Raw genomic sequence first — 23,871 nt, forward strand, 5'->3', positions numbered from 1 at the left:
ACTTGTTTGCACTCTCAAATATGTATTTGTTCTTATAAAAACATCAAACACTCCCCCAGACCCCCTGTGGAGCTGCAGCAAACTGGGCCAGTAAACAGGCTAATAATATCCTATTTATGAAGCAACACAGCTCTCAGTTCTGCTTGGGTCAGCCAAATTAACCATGCTGATGTTTATGTACCAGGAGCACTGATAACATTCCAAGTATATCTATTAAGACTGCGTGACTAAATTTCATTCAGAGGTTTGTTTCAGAATGCGTCAGCAAATGAGAGTATATTCACCTTGGGGCCTTCATATCTGTCAGAGTGCTTGTGGGGCTCGAAGCAAGCACTGCCATTGGAGGTAGGGTGTTTCACTGGAGCAGATTTTTCTGGGCTGATGGACACGGTGGAGCTGGGTCTGCTGCTTGCTGAGTTCCGTGTGAGCGAGTGAGAGCTGCCTTTTTCCTTCTGATACTCAATAGGAGACTGAAGAGCTGTGGACAATAAATCAAACAGCATTCTAACAAGTGGAGAGATAAAAGCAGTAGATGCAAATAAAGCACCATAACCCATAAATAATGATTAGAAAGTGCTTTCTCAAACGTGCCAGCAACACACCAGACCTTCCAGACCATTCCAAGTAAATGGACCTGTAATGTCAGGCTGTTAAAACAAAGCAATTGATATGCAAGAGCATCTTCACCTGACAGGAAGTTGCTCTGGGCATCCAGCAGTTCAGTGATGTGCTGCACCCAGACCTGCTTAATGTCTGTGTTCGCTGCCTGCAGAGTGACCCGCTCAGATGAGCCACGGCACGACAGCACGAACTTACATGGGTCATTATCCACATGTTCCTCCAGACCCAGATAGCTCACCTAGAAGACACACACACAGTATTTTTATTGTATCAAGCAAATTAGTTTTCATATTCACAATAAATCTTCCCACTACAAGTTCAGAGAGGTTGCACTAAAAAGGTCTAAGTGAATAGATTCTCCTTAAAATCTATTCCCAAAAAGTATTCTTTATCTACAGTGATGACCATATTGCTATGAAAGACAAAATATTTCATACATAAATGTAATCAGTGTCTGAAACATTCTGATGGATACTCGCATAACAAAAATAAAAAAAATGAACACGAAGAAAGTCACATGCTTCCGACATGAACAAAAAAAGATAACTAGGTCAGTTAGCTGTCAGCCTACATGGTACAACACAAATGAATTGAAAGATAAGATTGAGCCTGACTGAATTACATTTAACTAGACTATTGATTTGAACACCTCACTTAATTTAAAGGCTACAGAACAAGCCTGGGAGAAAGGTTAAGAAAGCTGATGAAATTGGCAGACAATACCCTAGGTTAAGTGTGGAGAAGGCATTTAATGTATTATGCATAACAACTCGAGGACCAGTGATCTATTACAAGTCCATCTGTGCTACACACTGTACAACTTGAGATCCTGATAGACCTGTGCTACATTCTAAGGATCTCAATTCATGTCCAAAGGGTTTTTTTTTTTACAGTGTGTGTGATTTCCACCAGTGACAACAAAATCAAGTTGTACAATGTAAAAATGATGAGTGTGAGATTGTTGACTAATGTTGATTTCTTATATTTTTCAAACCTCAGCAATTGACACAGCATATTAGCATTAAAATTAGGAATTTTACTGCTAAAATACTGTCAATTACTTTTAGACTGGGGAAAAAACCCCAAACAAACAAAAGTGTACTATTAACTACTGATAATTATTTAGCCAGTTGCCAGTTAGAAGCTTTATGTTATGTTTTGTGAACATTGTCCCAGAATCTATGATGAAATCGTATAAAAAACACTACGTTCTTTGCTGTTTACCTTGATGCTCTTTTTGAACTGATAACCAGGTGTTGAAGAACCTTTACGCAGAAGTTCACTGAAGATGACGATCTGCTCGAAGAGGAAAACTCTGCGCTCTTTGCTGCGAGACAGGACACCCGAGTCCTGCTCAGTCACGAAGAACGTCTCCTGCTGTAGGAGTTTACCCTGACTCGTCAGCTTTCCCTGAAACACACAAGCACACACACACGTTATTTTTATCTTTTTATAGCATGAATCCTTTAGTGTAGTTTTGCTATTTTTGTACACTTGTGTACATAGAAGTCCTGTAAGAGCACACGCTTCATACTGAATGAATGTTGATTGTGACTGAGTGTGAATGTGCCAGTCTGTCAACACATGACTATTACACAGAAACTGCATGTCAACACTGCTATATAAACAGCTCAACCTATCTCACATGCTCTTTTTTGCCTCACCTTCATGTCTGTCTTTCTCTCTCTCTCTCTCATTCCATTACATAATAGACAAACCCAAATGTCAGAGGGTTAAAGGTCACTATTGGATATAATCCATGCATAATTATGTCCAATGCTCTTATCACTGCTGTTTCCATAGCTGAAACCAAATGACACAAACAGTGCTCTCAGTAAAAAGCACTGCCTGTCTACTTTCACATTTCACAGCTGATAACATGAAACATGATACAGATGACACAGCAGATGAGACCGTTTCCTCGACACACAGACAGAATACAACTGAGCAACAGCATGATAGCAGTTAGCTTCTTTTACACATCCTGTAGAAAGTGAGCCAGCAGAATGGTGAGATGGTGATGTATGTACCTCAAAGCCTTGCAGTCTGCCAAGATTCATCATGTCATTGCAGAGTTTAGGGACCTGGGACATCAGATCAACGGCTTTCTACAAAAAGAGCATTGAAATGCAGGTGAGTACCGACAAAGGATCAAATATAATGTTAATCAATGTAACGTATACAAAGCATTCCAGTTTAATTTATCATTTAAAAAAAAAAACAATTTAGAGTTGCATTTGTTGTTGTGGAACATCTGAAAAACTAAAGCCTGCTATAAACTAAACTGTTATTTAATCTCCAGCCCGTTTTTTTCCTCTCCAAGTTAATAACAGCTTGTCAAGTTATAGACTGACCACAATGCAATTGTCCTGAAAACATTTCCGTGATGGAAAACTGGTTGACTTTTACGCAGCATTTGCAGCAACACTGCAAAGTTTTTAAATCCCTTGTTAATAAGCTTAGATTATATAGAGTGTACACCATACAAGCTGATGTGTACGAGTACAGAAACAATGATGCATTTGACATGAACATCCTGTACTGTGAATTATAGCAGGTATCTTCTGTCAGAGCTGCTGTTCCAGAGAATGAATAGCCAATAAACCAGTCAGATTCAAGAATGAATCAGTGGCACATTGGTATAAATCGCAAAAGCATCTCACCTCAATATCCTGACAGTTCAGCCCTGCCTTGCTACTGTATTTCAGGAAGTCCTAAAGTATATAAAGACATTGTATTTACGCCATGTTTTCTCAATCAAACTTATTAAAAGGAGCTTATTCAATCTCTCATAACTTTTACCTTTAACAACAGTTGATATTTTGTAATTCGCTGAATAGGCTTGATGAGAAAATCACTGATACCCAGTCTGGAGTTCACTTCTTGCTGAACCGCCTGAAGGTGAGAAACAATAAGAAAATGCACCATTTGGAATACGCGTGTTCTTTTAATAATTTGTCACAGCTAAAAACAAGCAAGAATGAAGCGCAGCTTACTTCAAAGTACGAGTCGTATTCAGCCACGATGAATTCCGACTTGGGTTTGTTCTGGCAGTAAACAACATACATGTGCAGCCTTCGCTCCTGTGTACAAACGTACAAAAGTCAGACGCCAACGCATTCAGAGACCAAAAACACAACAAGATCATCAGGAAGTGCTCGGTAAGTCTCACATACATGTTTAATAAAGAGCTCTGGTAGTTTTTCATGGTCATCAAGACATTTTTCTAGTTCCCCCACAAAGAAGCTGTGAACAGAAACCGAAAACAAGTAAATCGATTACATTTACGTTTAGTGTCAAATGACAGTTTACACTGTAAACATAGAATATAAAAGAATAAAGGTGAAAGCACCAACAGTAAAGCCGTCATTACTAAATTAGTTCAACTGTAAGCTCATATAACAAATATTTGTGCAGGTTGGCCCAAAAGTCTCCATACTTGAGGAATTAGCACTTTTTAGTTGACATGCTTAGTTTATACACTACCAGTCAAAAGTTTGGACACACCCTTTAATTCAATGTTTTTTGTTTAGGGATTTATTTTCTACATTCTAGAACAATACTGGAGATTTCAAAACTATGAAATAACACACATGGACTTAAGTAATCCATATGTAACGACAACAAAAAACAGTCAGTTGTTATTTTAAGACACGAAGGTCAGGTGTTCTGGAATAGTTCTTGCAAGAACAGTATTGTCAAGTGCATTTGCAAAACCCGTCAAGCACCATGATGAAACTGGCTCACATGAAGACCATCCCAGTAAAGCGAGACCAAAACTTACCTCTGCTGCAGAGGAGAAGTTCATTTAGAGTTACCAGCCTCAGAAATCACCAATTAACAGCACCTCAGATTAGAGCCATTATGAAAGCTTTACAGAGCATCAGTATCAGACATATCTCAATATCAACTGTTCAAAGGACATTATTGTGTATTTCGGCCGCCTTCAGCATTGTTTTACAACGTAGAAAGAAATAAACATCAGGAAAGACCATGGGATTAGAAGGTGTGTCCAAACTTTTGACTTATAGTGTACATAGACTGCAAAATAAATATTAGTATATTAATAAACTATATATTGTATAGAGTATATTGTACAGTAAGCACAAAGAAATTAAAACTGGACAAATAAGAAACAGAGAACAAGAAGTAGACAAACTCACTCTCTGTGCCAGTCATAGATTTGGTGAATATTTCCAAAGACAATTTTGTCCTTTCCTTTCATGTCTTCAGGGACTCCTTTCTCTTCTATCTTCTTCATGAAACCCTGTTAAGGAAATGGCCCATTATGTTTGCGAAACATGCTTTGCTAACAAAACTAATCATAGATTGTTACTTTTCAAACTCGAATATTAATTCATCTTGGATGCATCAGAGGTGTGTGTTCCAAATGAAACAGAGAAACAAGTCAGAGCAAGCCTCCTACTGGAATATATTTGGAAATGATCTATTACTAATTATCATTTTATCTTTCATTCATGCAAAAAAAAAAAAAAAAAAGGATTACAGCCCATTATTTCAGGGTTGCTTATTTCCTGTTTTGATCTTGGTGCTCTTGTTATGTTTCCTCACCTCTACTACGATTCCTAAATCTTTGACATAATCCTTCTCTGTCTGTATCAGCTCATTCAGGACAAACCTAAAACAGTGAGCAATTCATGTTAGGCTGCATAAATCTTGACTTGTTACATTTAAAGAGCAAACAGAACAGCGTGACTCACATGCGTCCACGGAGTGCTTTGGCCTTCTGTTCGAGCTCGGGATTCCTCGGCTGGGCCGGGCTCTGCTCTACTGGGTTTACTGAGCTGAAACCAGTGTATGTTCCTCCTTCAAGAGTCTACAACATCCGAACAGACAAAGCACAACACGGGCTCAGCGCTTACACGATAGACAACATTAAACACCTGGGGGAATGAAGACAGAAACGATGATGATGAAGAATGCTTAGTGTAAAACAAAAAGGAAATTCATGCTGAAAATAAATGCTTCAGGATTAAAAATCCTGAAAACACACGGCACAAAACACAAGGTAGTGAAAGAGAAAAGAAACAATGAAGCTCGAAAACGTGAAGGAACGTAAAGTGTCAGCTTTTTGTGCTTTACAGTTAAACGCCTACACACACCATCCACTTACCATCTTAGTTTTGACCAGTTTCTCTATAGCACTGACTAGCTCTGCGGCACTCGGGACCTCGGTGGATCCCTGCCGTGATGCAAGCAATGCACAGGACTGCAAATCACCAGCAAACGAGTTAAGAAGCATTAGCAAGGAAGCAGGAAGGGAAATAAAGGAAAGAACAGAGAGGGACATAAAGAGAAAAGAATATTAGTGACCAAGTGCTGACCTCAGTATTATAAGGTTCTATTTGGGTTTTTGGACAAAAATGAGAACCTGGGGATATTTTATTCTCCTGTGTTTTTTGTTGTTTAAGTCTGTGAATCAATTCTACTGTATCTCCACACTCAGAAGTAAACTTGGTTCTATAAGGGTCTGTAAGCTTCTAGAAGCCCTTCATCATCCAGGATGATCACACTGGATAATCTCAGATTTTTTTTTATTTTTGCTATTTTCAACATCCATGATCTATTTACATGAATCCTACACAAATACAGCAAGACAGAAGGAAAAATTCTACTTTTCCCTGTAGCTGTTTTACATATGCTCTCAGAGAGTGCTAAAAACAGATCTGCCGTGCTTACTAGTTTCACGGTGTAAATCTTCTTGCAGCTAATATTATGGTTAACATCAGATTAGATAAAGGTTAGTGTTAAATATCACTAACGTTAGCTGACATCGATAAACAGAACTGTTCAGTGTAACCAGGGCCTGAAGGTCAGCTAGCAGACATGTAAGAAGTGTTTGAGTGGTTGCACAGGAAACGACAATCGACATTTTGTTAAATGTTGTACAATGAATATTCAAGTTAAAATATCTTGTCTGGGAACAACCTCAGAGTTAAAAAAATGGAATATCTTGTATAACAGTGCCTTGAACTGAAAATAACATTAAAAAACCCCCGGAAAAAACCCTAGCGGTTTTGCTCTTCTACATTATACCTTTCATTTAATAAGATTGAGTTATGCTTAGTCAGGAAACATAGACTGATAAATTCTTATTAAAACCAACATTTCTGATCTTACAGAATAAATATAAATGTTCTGTCTGTATGCGCAGAATTTTGAGGGGTTAAAAAATTTACTCAAGAAATTTGATAATTGAAATCTTAAATCTTAAACTCTTAAAGAGTTTTGATAGCTGAAATGTCAAAGTTTTGATGCTCCATACCCTCAAAATGGCTCTTAACCCAGATAGAACCTTCTAATACTAAAGTCATGAAGTTCCGCTCGCCAAAAGAACCTTAAAGAAGCATGCTTAGGAAGTAGGAGGAAAGAAAACATGGTCAGTTTGTGAGTCTAAGCCACAATACTATTGCACAATTTGTTCCAGTGTGTTGCTCACTGTACATAAACAGTGGCAGATTAACGCCGCACAATACCAGTATCGGATGATAGGTTTATAGACAAACAGGCAGGTCACAGGAAAATAAGTTTTCCAGTGAAAAACCTTCTCACACAGGGCAGACCACAAAACCGAGGGCGTGTTTATGTTTCACAACTTGGCGAAGTAATACTTTAATCTGAATGGGCACAAACATTGTAGACTGTCTTGGTGGTTAAGGGAGTATAAGCTAGGGAGTGATCTTATAGCATTTCAAAAATACAGAAGAAAATGGGAGCAGGTGTGTGTGCATGTGTGAGCATGTGTGTGCGCGTGTGTGTGTGCGCATGTGTGTGTGTGCTGTAAATAAAATCTCAAATCAAGTACTACATTTACACTGAAAAAGACTAAAGACTGTGTGCATCATGAATGGAATAAATCTCAGTCAGAAGTCATATTCCTCCATGTGTGTGTGTCCAGGTTGCAGTTATAAGTCAGACCTCCTTATGAACTGATACTGTGTGACATTTATGAATTATTAAACTAAAGTACTGTATGGGTTTATGAATCCCTGTCATCTATGACCTATCAGTGCTGAAAGCTACTAATCACCTGTGATGTACTGTATGACTTGAAACTTCAGCCTCCATACCAACACTCTTGTCTGCTAAGAGTGTAAACCCAGACCAGTGTGTGTGTGTGTGTGTGTATGTGTGTGCACATGCGTATACCTTCTCTTCCTGAGTGGGGGGGTCTTTGATGATCTCCATGGGTGGAGGGAGTGGAGTATGAGAGTCATCCTCCGGTTCCTCCTCTCCTCCACTCTGCATTCCTGATGACTTAGAGAGCGTTCCATCTTTCCTTATCCTCTGCAGAACAAGAATGTGAAATATGTTAAAATGGCACTTATTAACTCATGACAAACAGTTCCATGACCAGCTTCTTTAAGTATGTGAACCTTCACTTCTATGTGGATTTTGCTGCTTGCAAGATCATTACTGTTAATAAGAATGTGTTCTTAACGACCCACAAGGCAATGTTGTGGTATTCAGTTTCAGAGCTGACATTATACATTCTCCAAATGTTCAGGGTTTTGTTTTCTACATATTGTTTTCGCAGCCCTATAATTTACTGCATACACTAAACAAACAGCGAGACACATTTCCCAGATCGGGTTGCCGAATTCACTTGTTTTTTCCTTCCTCATCAATTCTCTTCTTTCATTAAAGAGGTTTTGAAGCTACATAGCTTATTATTACATGAAAAATCAACAGAGCTACTGTTTCACTGTTTATAAATGCTACATTCAGAAAAATAAATTCTACAATGTCTTTGAAGAAGAATAATCTTTATAAACTTGGCCATTTTTATTCTATCATTTTTTTTTTATTGAAATCATATTTTCGCCATTCACATCAGATTATTTGCTGTTAATGAATGTTTTAAAATGAATTGTTTCAGACATTTACAGAACAAAGTGCAACAGCACCAATAATGTTCATAAGAAAAAGACAGTGGTATGAAGGAGCAACACTAGGGCTGATTTCTTTCTAGTCCAGACTGTAGATTTTCAGTGTCGGGCATCTTAGTTGATCACACAATTAAGTGAAACACAATTTTCCTTCAAAAATGCCTTTGGAGTAGACAGACTGATTAGATTTATCCAATTATGTGGTTTTTGTATATTTTTTTGGTTTTGTTTGATTAAAGGCTTACAAATTCTGTGTTTAAATTGTTTGATATTCAGAAAGAGCACAAAATTAACACAGTAGGTTTTTTGTGGAAATGAATGGATGGATAAATCACAACCCTTACAAATGCATTTCTTCAATACTAAATCTGTTTCTAGAACGGCCCAGCAATACAGCATTTAAAAAAAAAAAGATTTATGCCTATTTATGTTTATCTGAATACAACAATAAATGCATTTTATTTCTTTGTTTTTAAGAATGTATTTTTGTTCATGTTTATTAAAAAAAAAGTTATCACTGTAAAAAAAAAAAAAAAAAAAAAAAAAAAAAAAAATAAAGCTTCAGCTTCCTAATTTGGAATTAAATTAAAAATATTTTTTAAAATGCATATCATGTATCAGATATATTGATTTTACTCTGTACTCCTTAAATAGTGTGTGTTTGCTTCACATGACTCTCATTTGATGAGACCTTGTGATATAATGCATTGCATAACCCCAATAGCTTCACTGTCAAGCAATTTACAGATATTAAATTTTAGCACTTCCATTTACTATCATGACCAGCCATCAATGCGGTTATGACTTGCAGAACAGATGCTGGAAATTGGTCTTGTCCAAAGACAAATCAAAGGAGAAAAAAAAATCCTTGTCTTTCACATTTTTTTGTGGCCAGCATGCGAGTATGGCATGTGTCGAGCAGTCTGTTGTTTTGGTTTGGGTTTGTGTTGTTAGTATTATGATTTGGTTGTGGTTATTCGTATTTTTGAGTTCATGTGCTGTGAAGATTTTGTTATTTCTCAGTTTATAGAGAACTACAAAAGCTTGTACATTTGTGACCCCTTGTTCAAGTTAGACTGGGTTTTTGGAACAGCTCTCTATGCACTAGCTCTAAATGATCCAAATTATAATTTCTAAATTCCACAATGTGTACTGCTTCACTGATTCGGCTCTTACAATCCCAGTATGGGAGGCAGGTCAGGGTTAATGTGGGTCATTGTGTTGGAGTCCATAGCTCCTGCCCTGCCTACAGAGACTCTTTGTGCACATCACACGGGCATAAAAACCCAGGCGAATCCACACTGCAGACCCCCCACCCCCCCACCCCTTACTGCTGCTCCAGCCATAGCCAATTAATATCACACTCGCAAAAGACAGAGAACAAGAACCAGTTTTCTGTATGAAACTCTGATTGCGTAAAGAAAGAAGTGACATTGTAAATGAAAGCAGAAACTCCAAAATGTTCTGATGTTAAACTGAGCATCACCAATGCCATATGCTACTCTCCAATGCTATGTGACATGCAGGAAGAACATTAGATATAGATAGATATATTGTAAAAGAACAAGTTCCTTCATAGATATCATGACTATAAAATAAGGAGTGCCTTAACAAACCACAAGAAATACTGTGATCAAAAGTATGTGGACACCTGACCATCACACCAATACGTGTTTCTCCTCCAAAATGCTGTTATAAATGTGGAAACACACAATTGTCTAATATGACATTATATACTGTTGCATTACAATTTCACTGAAGCCCAATAGTATGACCATACTATTTTGGACAAAGCCAGCTCCATGAAGACACGGTGTGTTAAGGTTGGAGTAGAAGAACTGGAGTGTCCTGCACAGAGCCCTGACCTCAACCCAACTGAACACCTTTGGAATGAAGTGGAGCACCACCCCTGACCTCTTCACCCATCATCAGTCTCTGACCTCACTAATGCTCTTGTGGCTGAATGAACACAAATTCTCATAACCACACAAAATCAAATGGAAAGCCTATTCCCAGAAGAGTGGGAATAACACATTGAAACAAAGAAATCCTGAATTTATGAACTGGTTTACTGAAGTCAGATAAGCTTTAGATTTTGTGGAGCCATTAAACTAGTTATTTCATACAGTAAAAAATAGGTCAGAAAATTTTTATTTGCTCAAACCATAATAGCACCTCCTAATTTAAACTGAGCTCCTATGAAACACATTAATATACTGTGTATGTATGAAAGACATCATTTCGTTGCCACCTACTCACTGTATTTGTGCCACAGTGCTGCTTATTGTGCACATGTTAATAAAATCTAATAGATAAATATGCATATACTGCATGCAGATTATGAGGCTGTAATGTGCTCAACAGCAGCAGTATAATTACCTCCTCCAGAGTGTCGTCCTGCATTTCGGGCGGTCCCAGGTCAATGCTTTTGCGGCCATCTCTCTTCTGCTTCTGCTTGCTGGGCAGCTTTTTGATGTTGCTGCCATGGCTGAGGCGGCGCACGGGGCTTGTGAGCCATTTCTTCAGGGTGTTTCCAGAGCGTTTGGGTCCTGGGGAGTTGCTATGAAGGGAAGCAAGTGAAGCCTGGGGCTGCAGTGCCGCCACTGAGTCTGTCTTCCCATCTGGACCAGTGACTGTGTAGTTCTCTGCAAGGCAAGAGTACGAAAAAAAAAAAAATCATGAGCAAACACATGACAATATAGCACACATATCATGCAAATCATCACAAGCCATGTAACAAGATGCAAGCCAGAGAGATACATCTTGATATTTGATATAATATATCGTACTGCATTTTTGATTGAAGCAGGATGCAACTCATGATAATGAAACAAAGGCAACAATTGAGTATTGATGAAGAGTGTACTAGAAATAGCTAAGTGTATGAAGAACGATTCATTTGTTCTGAGATGAAAACAGACTGAGAACACAATTAATAACTGGTTTATAATCCATCAGACTAATTTGTTATTTATTGTATTTGCAGTGTAGGAATGTAAACATCATTATAGCAAGCCGGGTGCCGCGTACATCCTGATGTAACATTACTGTAACTCTGCACAATCAAACTGCACTTTACTCCATGCAGTCGAATGAGGCAACACGTGCAAACCACACAGTGCCAAGTCAAAGTCAATATGTGTATCGAGTATACTAATTCTTCTGTCTGCGACTGTAATGCACAGTAATTGATCCAAGCTACACAATGTGGGATTACACCACAATACCCAGCATCATGCATATTGCAACAGCCTTCAAATATGATCCATAACTAAGTCAATCACATAATCATATCGGCTTTTTTACCCATTGTAGCTGCTGCTCTTGTCCTCTTTCTGTGCTTTCAAAGAATGTCATACGTAATATATAGAATATGGAAAACAAGTTATCTGTAATATAAAATTACTGCATCAGAACATTAGGGAATAAAAATCTCAAATAACATTCTTAGCTTAGCTGGTGGACCTGGTGTCCTATATAATGATTATTAATAAGACTAAACAACTTTCCATTTTTTTTCCAATTATCCATCATTGTTGCTGTTTTTGTTGCTGATCCAAATCTTATCTTTTTAATAATACAAAAAGCAGTTGTAATATTTTCAGGAAGCAATATCGAACACATTCATTCAGAGATTCTGTAATCCACACCATCATTTAAGACTATAAGGAAGTCATTCATGACATGAAAGAAATATTATCCAGCCTAGAAATCCTAGAGTCTTTTCTGTACAAAAGTAACCCACAAAACTTGCAAAAATAAAAAAAGCTACCTTTGCTATAATGGAGGTGCCGTGCAGTTAGAAATAAACACAACAGAGAATATTTTATTTAGCATCGTCTGTCAATGGTAACAAATATTCTCCAATACTCAGCTTAACATATACATATTTTGCCTGACTGCTGATAGACTTTATTTTTTCATTTTGGCTAATATTATCGTTAAGCCAGGAGAATTAGCTGATCTCCAGCTGTAGGGTTGTGTTGTAGTGTGGCTCGAGCTGTTTGTTCTACTGTGATGAAACTGTTTGCACTTTATGGGCTCATGCATATGTATGCTTCTAATGAAAACAAAATAACCACACACATCTGCACACACATTTATTCCATTGTGATGCATTGCACCCAATAAATGTGCAAAAAAAACCCCCAGAAAAACATGTATAATGCATTATTACACATTACCCAAAATATTTTAAAGAAATGAATTCTGATATTTTAGGTTATTTTTTTTTTAAGTTGCAAGAAGTTCCTACCTATATGTGATTAGTTTAAACGTTGTATTAAAATCGATATTTTAGGGAAGAATAAAAAAAATTTTTATTTTAAAACGAAAGCAGTATATTGACTTTAAAATTAAAGGACGAGATTTCTGAATGGTAATTGATGTATGTTTTATGTGGATAAATGAAGCAAGATTAAAACAGTAAATGCAGTACAGTAAATTCATTGTGCCACTCCATCCTCAAGCTTGGCAGAAAGAATATCCATAGTTTCATAGAAAGTCTCTCTACTCCATTCTCCTCCAAGTAACTCAGCTAAGCACTGAGACGTACTTCAACAAGCTTTGGTTTTTATTATAGCCAAAGGCTACAGTGAACCGAGAGGCCCTCATGGTCAAACAAGTGAACAAGGAATCCATGTTGACACACAGACATGCTGACGACAGCATACGGTCTTGAAAGTGTAGTAGTTGGAAGATTGATTCTAATAAGCAGCCATTGTGCTTCACTATAGGAACAAACAAACGCTCACTTGCTCAAACAAGTGGTTTCAGCTAACAATTCATTGGAATTACACAACAGCGAGCTCCAACATATTACAAATGCCTAAGCTAAGGACAAGGTGGAGTTAAATGTATCAGAAAGCAGATTAAATGTACTCTAACACTTCTGTAACACTGGTTGACATTAAACCCCAACGCTGCTAAATTCTCTAATCTGATTGGTCAGAACGCCTTCATTCATTTTCTGGAACAGATCTGAAAATAGCACCAGCTGTAATTCAATTTACAGGTTTATATTCTTGAGCTTTTTCTAGTATCCTTATTGTTTCTGGTAGAACAGCTTACACAGGGACTTCTAATCTTTGATATGCTGAAGTTCTCTAAGGTGGCATTTATTTGACATTTATGGAAACAGTCTCAGTGTCAGCACTTTCTGACACAAGAGGACTTTGCACGTTCTGGTTTCTCTGTAGCACGACAAGCTAGTCTTTCTTGTCTTATTGTCTTCAGAAGAGAGGGGAAAATAAGAGGCTGGTAAATGAGCGACTGTTTATTACATGAGTGATCACTGACACTAATTTGTTTTGTTGATGTTCCACAACTTTAAATGTAACTAAATAAAAGTGCTACAAAAGTAAGGAACAAGAAGTTAGCGTGTTATAATTAACAATAAGTGCAAGCATTAGGAATAAAACACTTTGGAACATGCTCTTATAGTGAATTATTACACTGGAGTAGTAATGCATTACACACCACCTCATCATGTGTTTTCCCCTATAACAGCAGCTGTCATATTACTCCTTACATATCAACTGTAGGAAGATGTAAGAATTCGCCCTTAAACCAGAATACAGGTGCATTTATACCTGTTGTGATGCCAATGCATGGCTCCGTCCAAAATATTTAAGAATATAAACTGCATAGATTGAGCATGTTGGTGAAGAATCAGGTTTGAGTAAGAAATTCGTCTCAGTCGATACAAGAAGGCTTCCAGAAAAGCAGCTTTAGCTTCTACAGTGATGAAAACAGGTCTGCAAAACAGCTAAAGCCAAAAACATAGAAAGGTTTAAGTAAGGAATTTGTCTCAGTCGGAGATGAATAGTCTCTTGTCATGAGCTACATTGTATAGTTACTGATTCCAGAAAACATGTACAGAGCTTTCAACAAAGACACAAGGTCATCACTTCCAGCTGGATGTGCACGTGTTTGCTTCTCTACACAAATGCACCATTTATGATGGTGCAATGTCTCTTTCAATAAAAGTACTGTGTAACAATAATAATAATAATAATGCAAATTTTCTTCTCAATTAACATCCAACACCAACGTAATAAACTAGCAGAAAATAAATGCTAATAAATAATACCTACAGGTAATGGAATTGCAAAAACAATGCTCCAATATACTACCGTAATATTCCTTGCTTTCAATGTGCCTGTACCTGTATAAAAAGACTGCTATATAACTTAGAACTGATAAAATGCCTTTTCACTCACTTGTCCCATTTTCTTTAAGGCCTTATATTAAGGTTACTCCTGTGTCTTTTTCTTTCCTCTTATCCACATTCACAACACTAAAGTTCAGTGTTCTCCTATTAACACCTGCAGATTTCAGACAAAGTGGTAAAAATACCACAGATAGTTTTAGCATAGTAACACTTGTTACATGGCAACCCCTTGTGAGAAGCTCTCTAAGAAGCTGACTAAAGCGTAGAGACCGTGAGATAAGTGAATCTGAGGATCTCTTTTCAGCCAGCAAAGTTTATCTTCCATCTGCTAAGCTAAGACTTGAAGATTTGTGACAGGTAGCAAAGGCTTTAGGGGTCTGGTACTGAATTAACCCATGTTAAAGACAGACCACCCTGTCTAACTGTCAGAACCTACAGGAGTGCTGCAAAACTAACTAACTAACAAACTAATTGACTGACTAAGTAAGTATGTAACTAACTAAATGTTCTTTAATAAGAAAGTGGAATAAACTGTACACATTCATCATTAAAAACTGTTCAAGAAAGAAAAAAGTATCTCGCATATTTCATAAAAATATATGACCTACAGTATCTATTCAGAAAAAAAAATGTTGCATTAGTCTAGTCTAGTGGTGGTCACTGACACAGATCTCCTCAAGGACTTCCTGTAATAAAGGAAGAGTGAAGACTCTTATTCAACCAGTGGAAGAGCAGCAGATGTGCACCAGTGTTATCTGTTTTTCGCTCTGTTGAGTCAATTCAATGAAATTCTGCTACAGCCAGTATGCGTACTGCATATTTCTAAACATGACACATACTTTCCTGGGTCCTAGTTCTTAGTGAAAAATGTATGCAATGTATTGACGTGCAGCATGATACTTGAAATGCAACAGCACACAGATATAAAACTAGAACATCTTGTTTAAACTGGTTTAGGAAAGAAACTGCTGCAGTATCATGTTGACTCTGTGACTGACAAGAATTATGAACGAGCAAGAAGGAAGGAAGGAAGGAAGAAAGACAGAAAGACAGAAAGAAAGAAAGAAAGAAAGAAAGAAAGAAAGAAAGAAAGAAAGAAAGAAAGAAAGAAAGAAAGAAAGAAAGAAAGAAAAGACTGTGTCAGTAGGTAATAATAATATATATATAATATATAAATATAATATATATATATATATGTGTGTGTGTGTGTATATATATATATATATATATATATATATATATATATATATATATATATATATATATATACACATACATACACAGAGAGAGAGAGAGAGAGAGAGAGAAAGAGAGAGTGAGACTAAAAAGAAAGAATGGCAGAAAGAAAGATGAAAAAGAAATATGAAAAAAGGAAATGAGGATAAATACATGACAGAGAGAGACACTGAAAAGAAAGAATGACAGGAAGAAATAAAGTAGGAAAAACAAATTTAGATAGATAGGTAAACACTGTCTTATACTATATATAGTATAATGCTATATATTCATATGTAGTATTTATCTATACATCTAAATTTTCCTTTTTTCATTCTTTCTTTGTATACAGACCCATATATCGAAACTTAGCTGTTTAAATATCTACATCTACTCCAACCAGAATTATTTAATGACTTGCCTACAGTACAGAATATCCAATATCCAATTAACACCAGGAAATCTGAAATCCCTGAATCCTACTGAATCTTTCAGTGCAGCGTTACTGTTATTTCAGGATTCATTTTATTAATGCTTGTTGCAGTGCTGAGCCTCTGTACCTGAAAGCAGTGCTATGACATTAAAGAGGGAGCTGTTGTTGTTGTGAAGCGAGTCAACCCCGCTATCTCACTGCAGAGAGAGACTTCCTGAGTTAATAGGTAATGAGAGAGCACTTTAGCCCACTTTAGAGCAAACCACAGGGGTACTGACATCAACACACAGACACACACACACTCGCACACAATCTTGGATTACTAACTTTGTGAGATGTTTCCATTGACTTGCAAAGAAACTGGCATCTTAGCAATATCCTGAATATAGTCAAATCTATCTAGTATTTCCTATTAGTATATTCCTAATCTATCTAGATTACAAAAAAACAAATATAAGCTTATTAAAACCTTTTCAGGCATTTGTACTCATTCCAAACTTGAAAATGTCCTGTTCTACTGGCAGAGTATGCTGCTAATTTATTTTTACACAGAAGCAAAATGGGTGAAAAAAACGAGTAAAATATCTAGAAATAGGTTTAATAATGATATATTTGATGCATTGTAATGTATAGGAATGTAATGTAATGTACAGGAAACACTACATAAGTCTGACTAGATTCAAGATAGTGTCACTTGCGAAGATGTCATTATTTGCAGTGTAATTAATGTTATGGCTAAAACTTACACCCAACATCAGCACCTGATAGAAAAGTGGTTGGATTTTTCAGTTTTTCAAATAATGACTACATCTGTAACATTAACACAAGGTCATAATAATCATGCATTCTCATGATTAATCAGATGTTTGGCCTTCACAATAACACACATAATTGCCACACACACACAACTGGGTTGTAGATATCAGGCATCGCTTTTGTATCCTTGAGATTTGTCACACAAGTTCTGCTGCATAATTATAAGAATATGACATGCAAAAAACTACAAACTTTTCCCCAAAGCCTTCATCACTAACAGCTAGATTTATCTGTACCACATTCAATTTAATAGCTGATTGATTCTATACTTAATCACAAGTAAACCCAATACCAACAGACCCAATCACACTCCCAATCCAGCCTGCATCTCATTCCTGAACCCATCCAGTTATCAGGGCTACTACCCACCTGACACGCTATAGCAGCAGCAGCAACACTTCGCTATAATCCAACTACAGCATGAGCAAACGTGTCTCCCACTCTTCATTCTTCCTCAAGATCTCATGGCTCAGTGGAAAGCAGACCAAGGGGTAAGAAGTGAGATTGTGTAGAAGGGGAGAGAGATTCCTGCTTAGTGGTGTGGAGATAGTGGAGTGTAATCATGGAGTTACTCCCCCAAGTTCACTCTGCACTCTTCCACAGCAGGGAGGAGGGAGGGGAGGGGCCACATGCACTCAAACCCACACTTGCACTCTCATTCTCTTCCTCTCTTTCTCTTTCTCTCACAGCTTCCTTGCCACACATGCTGGATTATAGAGACAGAGAGTCAAGTTACATTCCTGCCTGTGACAAAGGCTCTACTCAGTGGCGATCTAAAGAGCGACTCTCAGTCCGTGGCGAGCCGTTCTCCAGGATCACGGGTCAGCAGACCAGGCATGCGTCTCTGTTCAAGCTGCTTTCTCAGAATCGAAAGAGAGACAACATGCTGCATTCTGCTGATAACATGAAATGGTTATAGAGGTTAAAAATGCATTTCACAATGCACTGGAAAACTGCAGTTAATGAACCGCTGTAAGGGTGTGGACCCTTGATAAAATCAGGTTCATCAGGTTAATATACATTTCCTGTCTGTAGGAATGTTCTCGTAACCTGTTTGTTTATACGCAAGAGGAATAGGAGTCTCCTGAAACAGCTGGACAAATCCCTGTAACCCTTCCTTCAGTGTCAGAGGAAGAAACAAATAAAGCTGAATAATATCAGTGTTTTCATATGAGCATGAAGCACAATATTTTTGTCCCCTTTGATGTTATTTTCCGTGTAATCCAATACACATAACACTTGTGTTACAGCACATAATGCACAGAATAGTAACAGTAATTCTTTTATAATTACAGAACAAATGTATTATTTATTGCTATTATATCCTGATATTGCATCCCTGTACACAATAAGCTTGTGTGTACATAGAGACCTACTTAATATACATATTTATTTCAATTTCGATATGTTTTATAATTATAACAATTATTATTATTTACAATTTTATGCTGTTATTTAACAGTGCAATCAAAATAAATACAGATAATAAATAAATTGACCTATTTACTTATTTGTTTGCTTGTGTGATTGCTTACTTGCTATTTTTGTCTTCTTGTTTAAATATTAGACACTAGGAAACGTAGTTCATGCCAAAGTTAGTCTATTGTGAATTCAAAAGAAATGTTGTCCCTGTTACATATTTGCATTGTAAGAGGTTTGTACAGACAAAGTGGTTTCATTTTGCATGTGTCTCCTGCCATATAGCCCAGATAGTTCCTCACCGCACTGTCCTAGATAAGCGCATACACCCCTATTATACAGTCGCTCGCACACACACACACACACACACACACACACACACACACACACACACACACACACAGGATAACTGCCCTCAACCATGGAGAAGGAGCAACACAGGAAACTGCTGCTGCAATTAGACCATTTCTCATCTTTGTACTGTTACACACACGGTACAGATGAGTCAGAACACACCCGGCATATAGTTATACAACAGATACAAAGGAAGGTCAGTGCAGTGGAGTATACACTGTACAGGGAATGATGACTTTGCTTCAGGAGTGTATGATGCATTCAGACTTGCACTGCAGTGAATGTTGTTTAGAAGCACTGCTGCCATTTCCATACTGGATAGAGATTATTAGTGAGTGTAATTTGCATTTGGTTATGGAAAGATAACAGGTCTATGGGGGGAAGGCTTCCAAACATGAAAAGGAAGCTGGGTAAGCAAATAAGTTTCTTATTCCATTAGCCAAATGCCATACTGCTTAACATAGCAGGAGAAGTGAAAGAAAGAAAAAAAAGAGCAAGGGATCGGTCATGTAGGACAGAGATTGACAGAAAAAACAAACAAACAAGAAAAAGATCATGACAACATGGGTATCTAATGGCACAATCTTGACTTTCTGAAGTGTACACCATCAGATTTGAGTTATGATTCCCGTAACTGCAATTACATGTAAACAGGGAGAGTGACACATAAGAGAAAACTCACAGTTACTAAGCACTTTCATTTTTATCTTTTCTTCTGGAAAGGACCAAAGTTAATATACTGCTTGGAGGCTATACTCCATAAGGAAACAAAAGACTCATTGATTACGTAAGTGATACTCTTACAAATAGAGCAGCTATGAAAGAGGAAGTTGTGTGAAGTGAACTCACAGCAGGCAATGAGAATCATTGTTTGTTATTATGAAGACTTGTATTTCACCAGAAGGAAGATGCATTCAAGAACATTAGAATGAGGAGTTTTAGAAACGACAGAATTCAACACATGCTGAAAGAATGTCTGAAATCCAAACCCACTAAACACTCTTCAGACACCGGAAAACGGGTCTGATGCTTAAAACGCCACTCCTGTAATTTCCTTATGGCTAATAATAAATAACAAGCAACATGCTAGCTCTCTATAACACCTGCATCAGCTAGACTAGAGTCATAAATCAGAAGTAGATTGATTATTCATTGACTATCAATTTCAACAATAACTTATGTAAGTTCAGTGGCTATATCACGATGGAAGTGATGGTACAATGCTGCTAAAACTCAGGATAATATATACCTCAGAGCAAACCACAACAAAGCTCCTGCCCTTCAAAGTGGATGTAGATGTATTATAACAGGTCTCACTGACATGATCAACACAGCATGACTGAACTGCATTACACAGACTTTCCTACATGGGAATTTCAGAAGACAAAAAGATCCATAACCACAATGTCGTTAATACATCTAGCTCCAATACTGTTTTATTAAACTAACTGTTTGTGTTATCTTTTGAGTACAGTTTTATAACCTTTGCCCAGACTTTCAAATTAGTTTTGAAGATTTATTAACAGTAAGTTAAATATTAAAATTAGTTTAGAGTTTATTAGAGTTCAAAACAAATTCCTGGTCAACTGATAAATGACCGTATAGAAAAGGGTGTTTTCTTTTTGTATAAAGGAATACCCTTTTAAAATGAAGTGTCTGTGTAAGTGCATATGTATGTATGCATGTGTGTGCATACATATTTAAATATATATTAAAGAAGCAAAGCATGTCATCATTCTATATTAAAGCATGAGCTTGTGACCTTTTACTAAACCCACATTCCTATATCACATGCTACAGAACATATAAACTATTAAACTACTGATTTTAACCAATAAGTGAAATGACAATATTTCTGTTGCTTCAATGCTTTGCCTTTTGGTGCTTTTCAGACATGTATAAGTTTTTCTTATAAGCAACAAAAAAGCGAAAAGGAAACTGCTCATTAGACACGCCTGCATGAACTGAGTGGACCAAGGCCCGCATGAAACCCAGGGACTGACAATCAGGTTCAGGCAACACTGAAACCAGAAAGTGTCTGGGTGTGTGACAGAGAGAATTAATCACCTCATGACACACAAACAGTTGACTCTTATTCAAATAAAGGCTTGAATGCTTTTTTCCTCAGCCTCAGTGTGTGATCCTAAGAGATACGTGCTAGCGCAGAGGTGAAGATCATACGCTTGTTTCAGATAATGCTCTTTTAGTAACAGCAGAGTTCTCCCAATTAATGTCTGCTGCTGCCCCCTTGAGGCCACACAGAGTCAGGTCTCTGATTCAACACAGACGTCAGGCAGTGTGTAATCTTTCGTGACTAAATATGATAGATGGCAGAAGAATGAAAACTATTCTCAATCTAGACAGATAAGGATAAAATGGCATGTCTGAGACGTAATATGACACGTTACTACCTTTGCCTGCAGGGAAGAAGCAGTCCATCTCGACACTGCTGCGAGAGTGGGAGATACAGAGCGTAGTGCTGGGCACCAGACCCTCCTGAGGCGGGCTCTTATCCGTGGTGCGTACCAAACACCAACCCGGCCGCTCACTGGGTCTCTCCAACAGTTCCACGGTCTGTCCCGTCTGTACACTGAGCTCCGACACGCAGCTCGCCGCAAAGTCCTGCAGCACCACCGTCAACTCACACCCACCCGAGAGCTGCAGACAGAGACAGAAAGATAAAAGACAGAAAAGAAGAGAAAAAGAACAATGATGTCTACTGTTTCAAGTGGCGGCACCTTTCATGAATCACACACACAGAGGGATTATGTATTGAACGGTCTCAGATTGCACTGCATTCAAAATGTTGAAAACGTGCACACAGAATCTTCATAATGAAACCTGTAGAACCCATATTCCTGTGGGATGTTTAGGAAAATCAGTGTTTCTTCCATCTATAGTTTTTAAGTGAGTACAGCCCTTCCCCTGTGAGGATGAAGCAAATACAATCCTGTCAATTTGGTCAAGAGAAAGGCAGGAGGAGTGACATGCCGAGCTCTAAAACTCATAGGTCAACTCTTTTTTTTGTCTGAGCGAGTGTGTGGGTGTTTGACAATCAGTTACTATTACTATCACATGATAAAAGGGAAAAATTGAGTGCAACTCCTATCTGCAGGGATGAATAAAAAATAATGATATACACACAAGTGACGAAGAAATCTGGATATAGCAGGACCACACAGCATTTGCTGCCTAAAGCTACCCTGATGATACACAGCACACGCAATAAAACAGATGGATGGACCGCACCAAAATGATTTGTAGTTCACTCATGCGGACTGTAGCACAATCCATCAAAAAAGTGGACTTGAATCGGTGAAACCATGAACCCATAGTACTGTCATTTAAGCACTCATTGAGAGATCACTGAACCCAAACTGGCTAAGATGATCTTGTATAAACTGACAAGTTTGGGAATGGATAAGAGCTAAAGCAATGTGGTCATGTAATTATTCTTTAGACATTTTCACACAAACACCAACAAAGAAACAACGATTGCTTTCTCTGGCTCATTAGCAAGTCTGGATTCTATTTATTAACATCACCCCCAAAAAGTGCAGTCAATCTTTCTCTTTCATATCGTAATTTCCTTTTATAAGCACAATAGCTGGCAAAATTGGCAGCGTAGCAACAAACAATCTGCAAATTATCTCCAGATTCCTTTTTTTTCTGGTAATTGCATGGTTGGAACTGAAAACTGAACCAAAGCATCTAACACAAAGCTTTCCAGAATCTTTGATCACATCATGAGTCTGCTTTAGCAGGTGAGGAAGTTAATGAATAAATGTTGACTCATAATGCTGTGGTCTTTTCTAACATTACATAATTATAGCAGCTTATACCCTAGCCGCAACACAGAAAAAAAGACACATCAGTGATCCAGGTCATCATGCACCGTAGATAATGTTTTCATTACTTAATCAACTGCTTGCATTGATTTTAGCAAGTCAGCTGAAGTTGTGTTGTTTTAGCTAGGTGAGAAAATGAACATGCAGTCAAAACAAGAACAATGCTTCGTCTGCTAAGCGTATAAATAAAAACTCTTTGCTTTGACTTCTTTTGTGAAGGGAACAATTCGATCAGGAAAATGATTAATAAATCTGTCTCATTATCATACCAGCTAACATTACACATAACATACAGGGTTACACATACAACACAAGCATGTACACAAGAGACTGACTGTCCCCTGGTATACAGTTTACCAACCAACACTATGCTTATTGCAGGTTAAGAAAGTTTCTAGAGGGCTTTCTACGGTGTCAAATATGTACAGTGTGAAACAATGTGGTGTCAGAAAGTTACAGCTAGATGCAGACACAGATGCAGTAAGCAATGATGCTGTTCTACTGTACAAGAAAACAAGTCACTCCAAGCTTAAAAGGAATTCAAAATTAGGTTCATATAATTTGCTCCTCTGTGTTTCCTTTTCTCTTCCTGTCTTTGTGTTCTTGCATTTTTGCATTACAGGAGGCTCGAAACAGATCTATGTGCTGATATTTAGACTGGTTGCGTGCTGTATTTATCCATAGTGTTTGCTGACAGGGAAAATATGCAAATAAGAACATTAACCCAGGGTTTAGCTAAGGTCTACGTACTGTAATAAAAAAAAGTTTGATTATGAATATCCAGGTATAATTCTCTGTACTCTGTCCAGGTGTCCAACTGATGCTCACTAAGACAGTAGGAGTATTGTTGCTTTAATGCTACAGCTACAAGCACAGAGAAAGATAAGAGACTATTGAGAAACTGTTTCTCATGAAGGTGTTTATGAATTTTGCAACAGGGCAATGTCAACACAAAGCCAAAGGTTGAATACTTAAGTGCATCTAGCAACTGTCTTTAGCCAAAACTCACCCACACTGACAATAACATCAGAGCGAGACACTACAGAGATATGAGCCAAAACCATCAAGACTCTATTCAATCCA

At 37.6% G+C, this 23,871-nt stretch overlaps 1 protein-coding gene across 2 annotated transcripts in view; it reads right to left on the reverse strand.

Moving 5' to 3' along the window:
• kalrna (kalirin RhoGEF kinase a) overlaps positions 1 to 23,871 on the reverse strand; it is a 158,943-nt gene that overhangs the window by 11,790 nt on the left and 123,282 nt on the right. Inside the window, exons 34-48 of one of the 2 annotated variants that reach the window (XM_058391885.1) lie at positions 21,352 to 21,598; positions 10,911 to 11,176; positions 7,792 to 7,929; positions 5,756 to 5,851; positions 5,343 to 5,458; positions 5,194 to 5,260; positions 4,785 to 4,888; positions 3,798 to 3,867; positions 3,618 to 3,704; positions 3,424 to 3,516; positions 3,285 to 3,335; positions 2,652 to 2,729; positions 1,846 to 2,031; positions 688 to 859; positions 285 to 478 (exon numbers count right to left, since the gene is read on the reverse strand). In XM_058391885.1, coding sequence (XP_058247868.1) covers positions 285 to 478; positions 688 to 859; positions 1,846 to 2,031; positions 2,652 to 2,729; positions 3,285 to 3,335; positions 3,424 to 3,516; positions 3,618 to 3,704; positions 3,798 to 3,867; positions 4,785 to 4,888; positions 5,194 to 5,260; positions 5,343 to 5,458; positions 5,756 to 5,851; positions 7,792 to 7,929; positions 10,911 to 11,176; positions 21,352 to 21,598 — 1,965 coding nt within the window. The remainder of the gene's footprint in view (positions 1 to 284; positions 479 to 687; positions 860 to 1,845; positions 2,032 to 2,651; positions 2,730 to 3,284; positions 3,336 to 3,423; positions 3,517 to 3,617; positions 3,705 to 3,797; positions 3,868 to 4,784; positions 4,889 to 5,193; positions 5,261 to 5,342; positions 5,459 to 5,755; positions 5,852 to 7,791; positions 7,930 to 10,910; positions 11,177 to 21,351; positions 21,599 to 23,871) is intronic. The other variant, XM_058391884.1, reaches the window with a different exon arrangement.

Source organism: Hemibagrus wyckioides, linkage group LG06, assembly GCF_019097595.1.
Source record: "Hemibagrus wyckioides isolate EC202008001 linkage group LG06, SWU_Hwy_1.0, whole genome shotgun sequence".
NCBI classification, from domain to species: Eukaryota; Metazoa; Chordata; class Actinopteri; order Siluriformes; family Bagridae; genus Hemibagrus; species Hemibagrus wyckioides.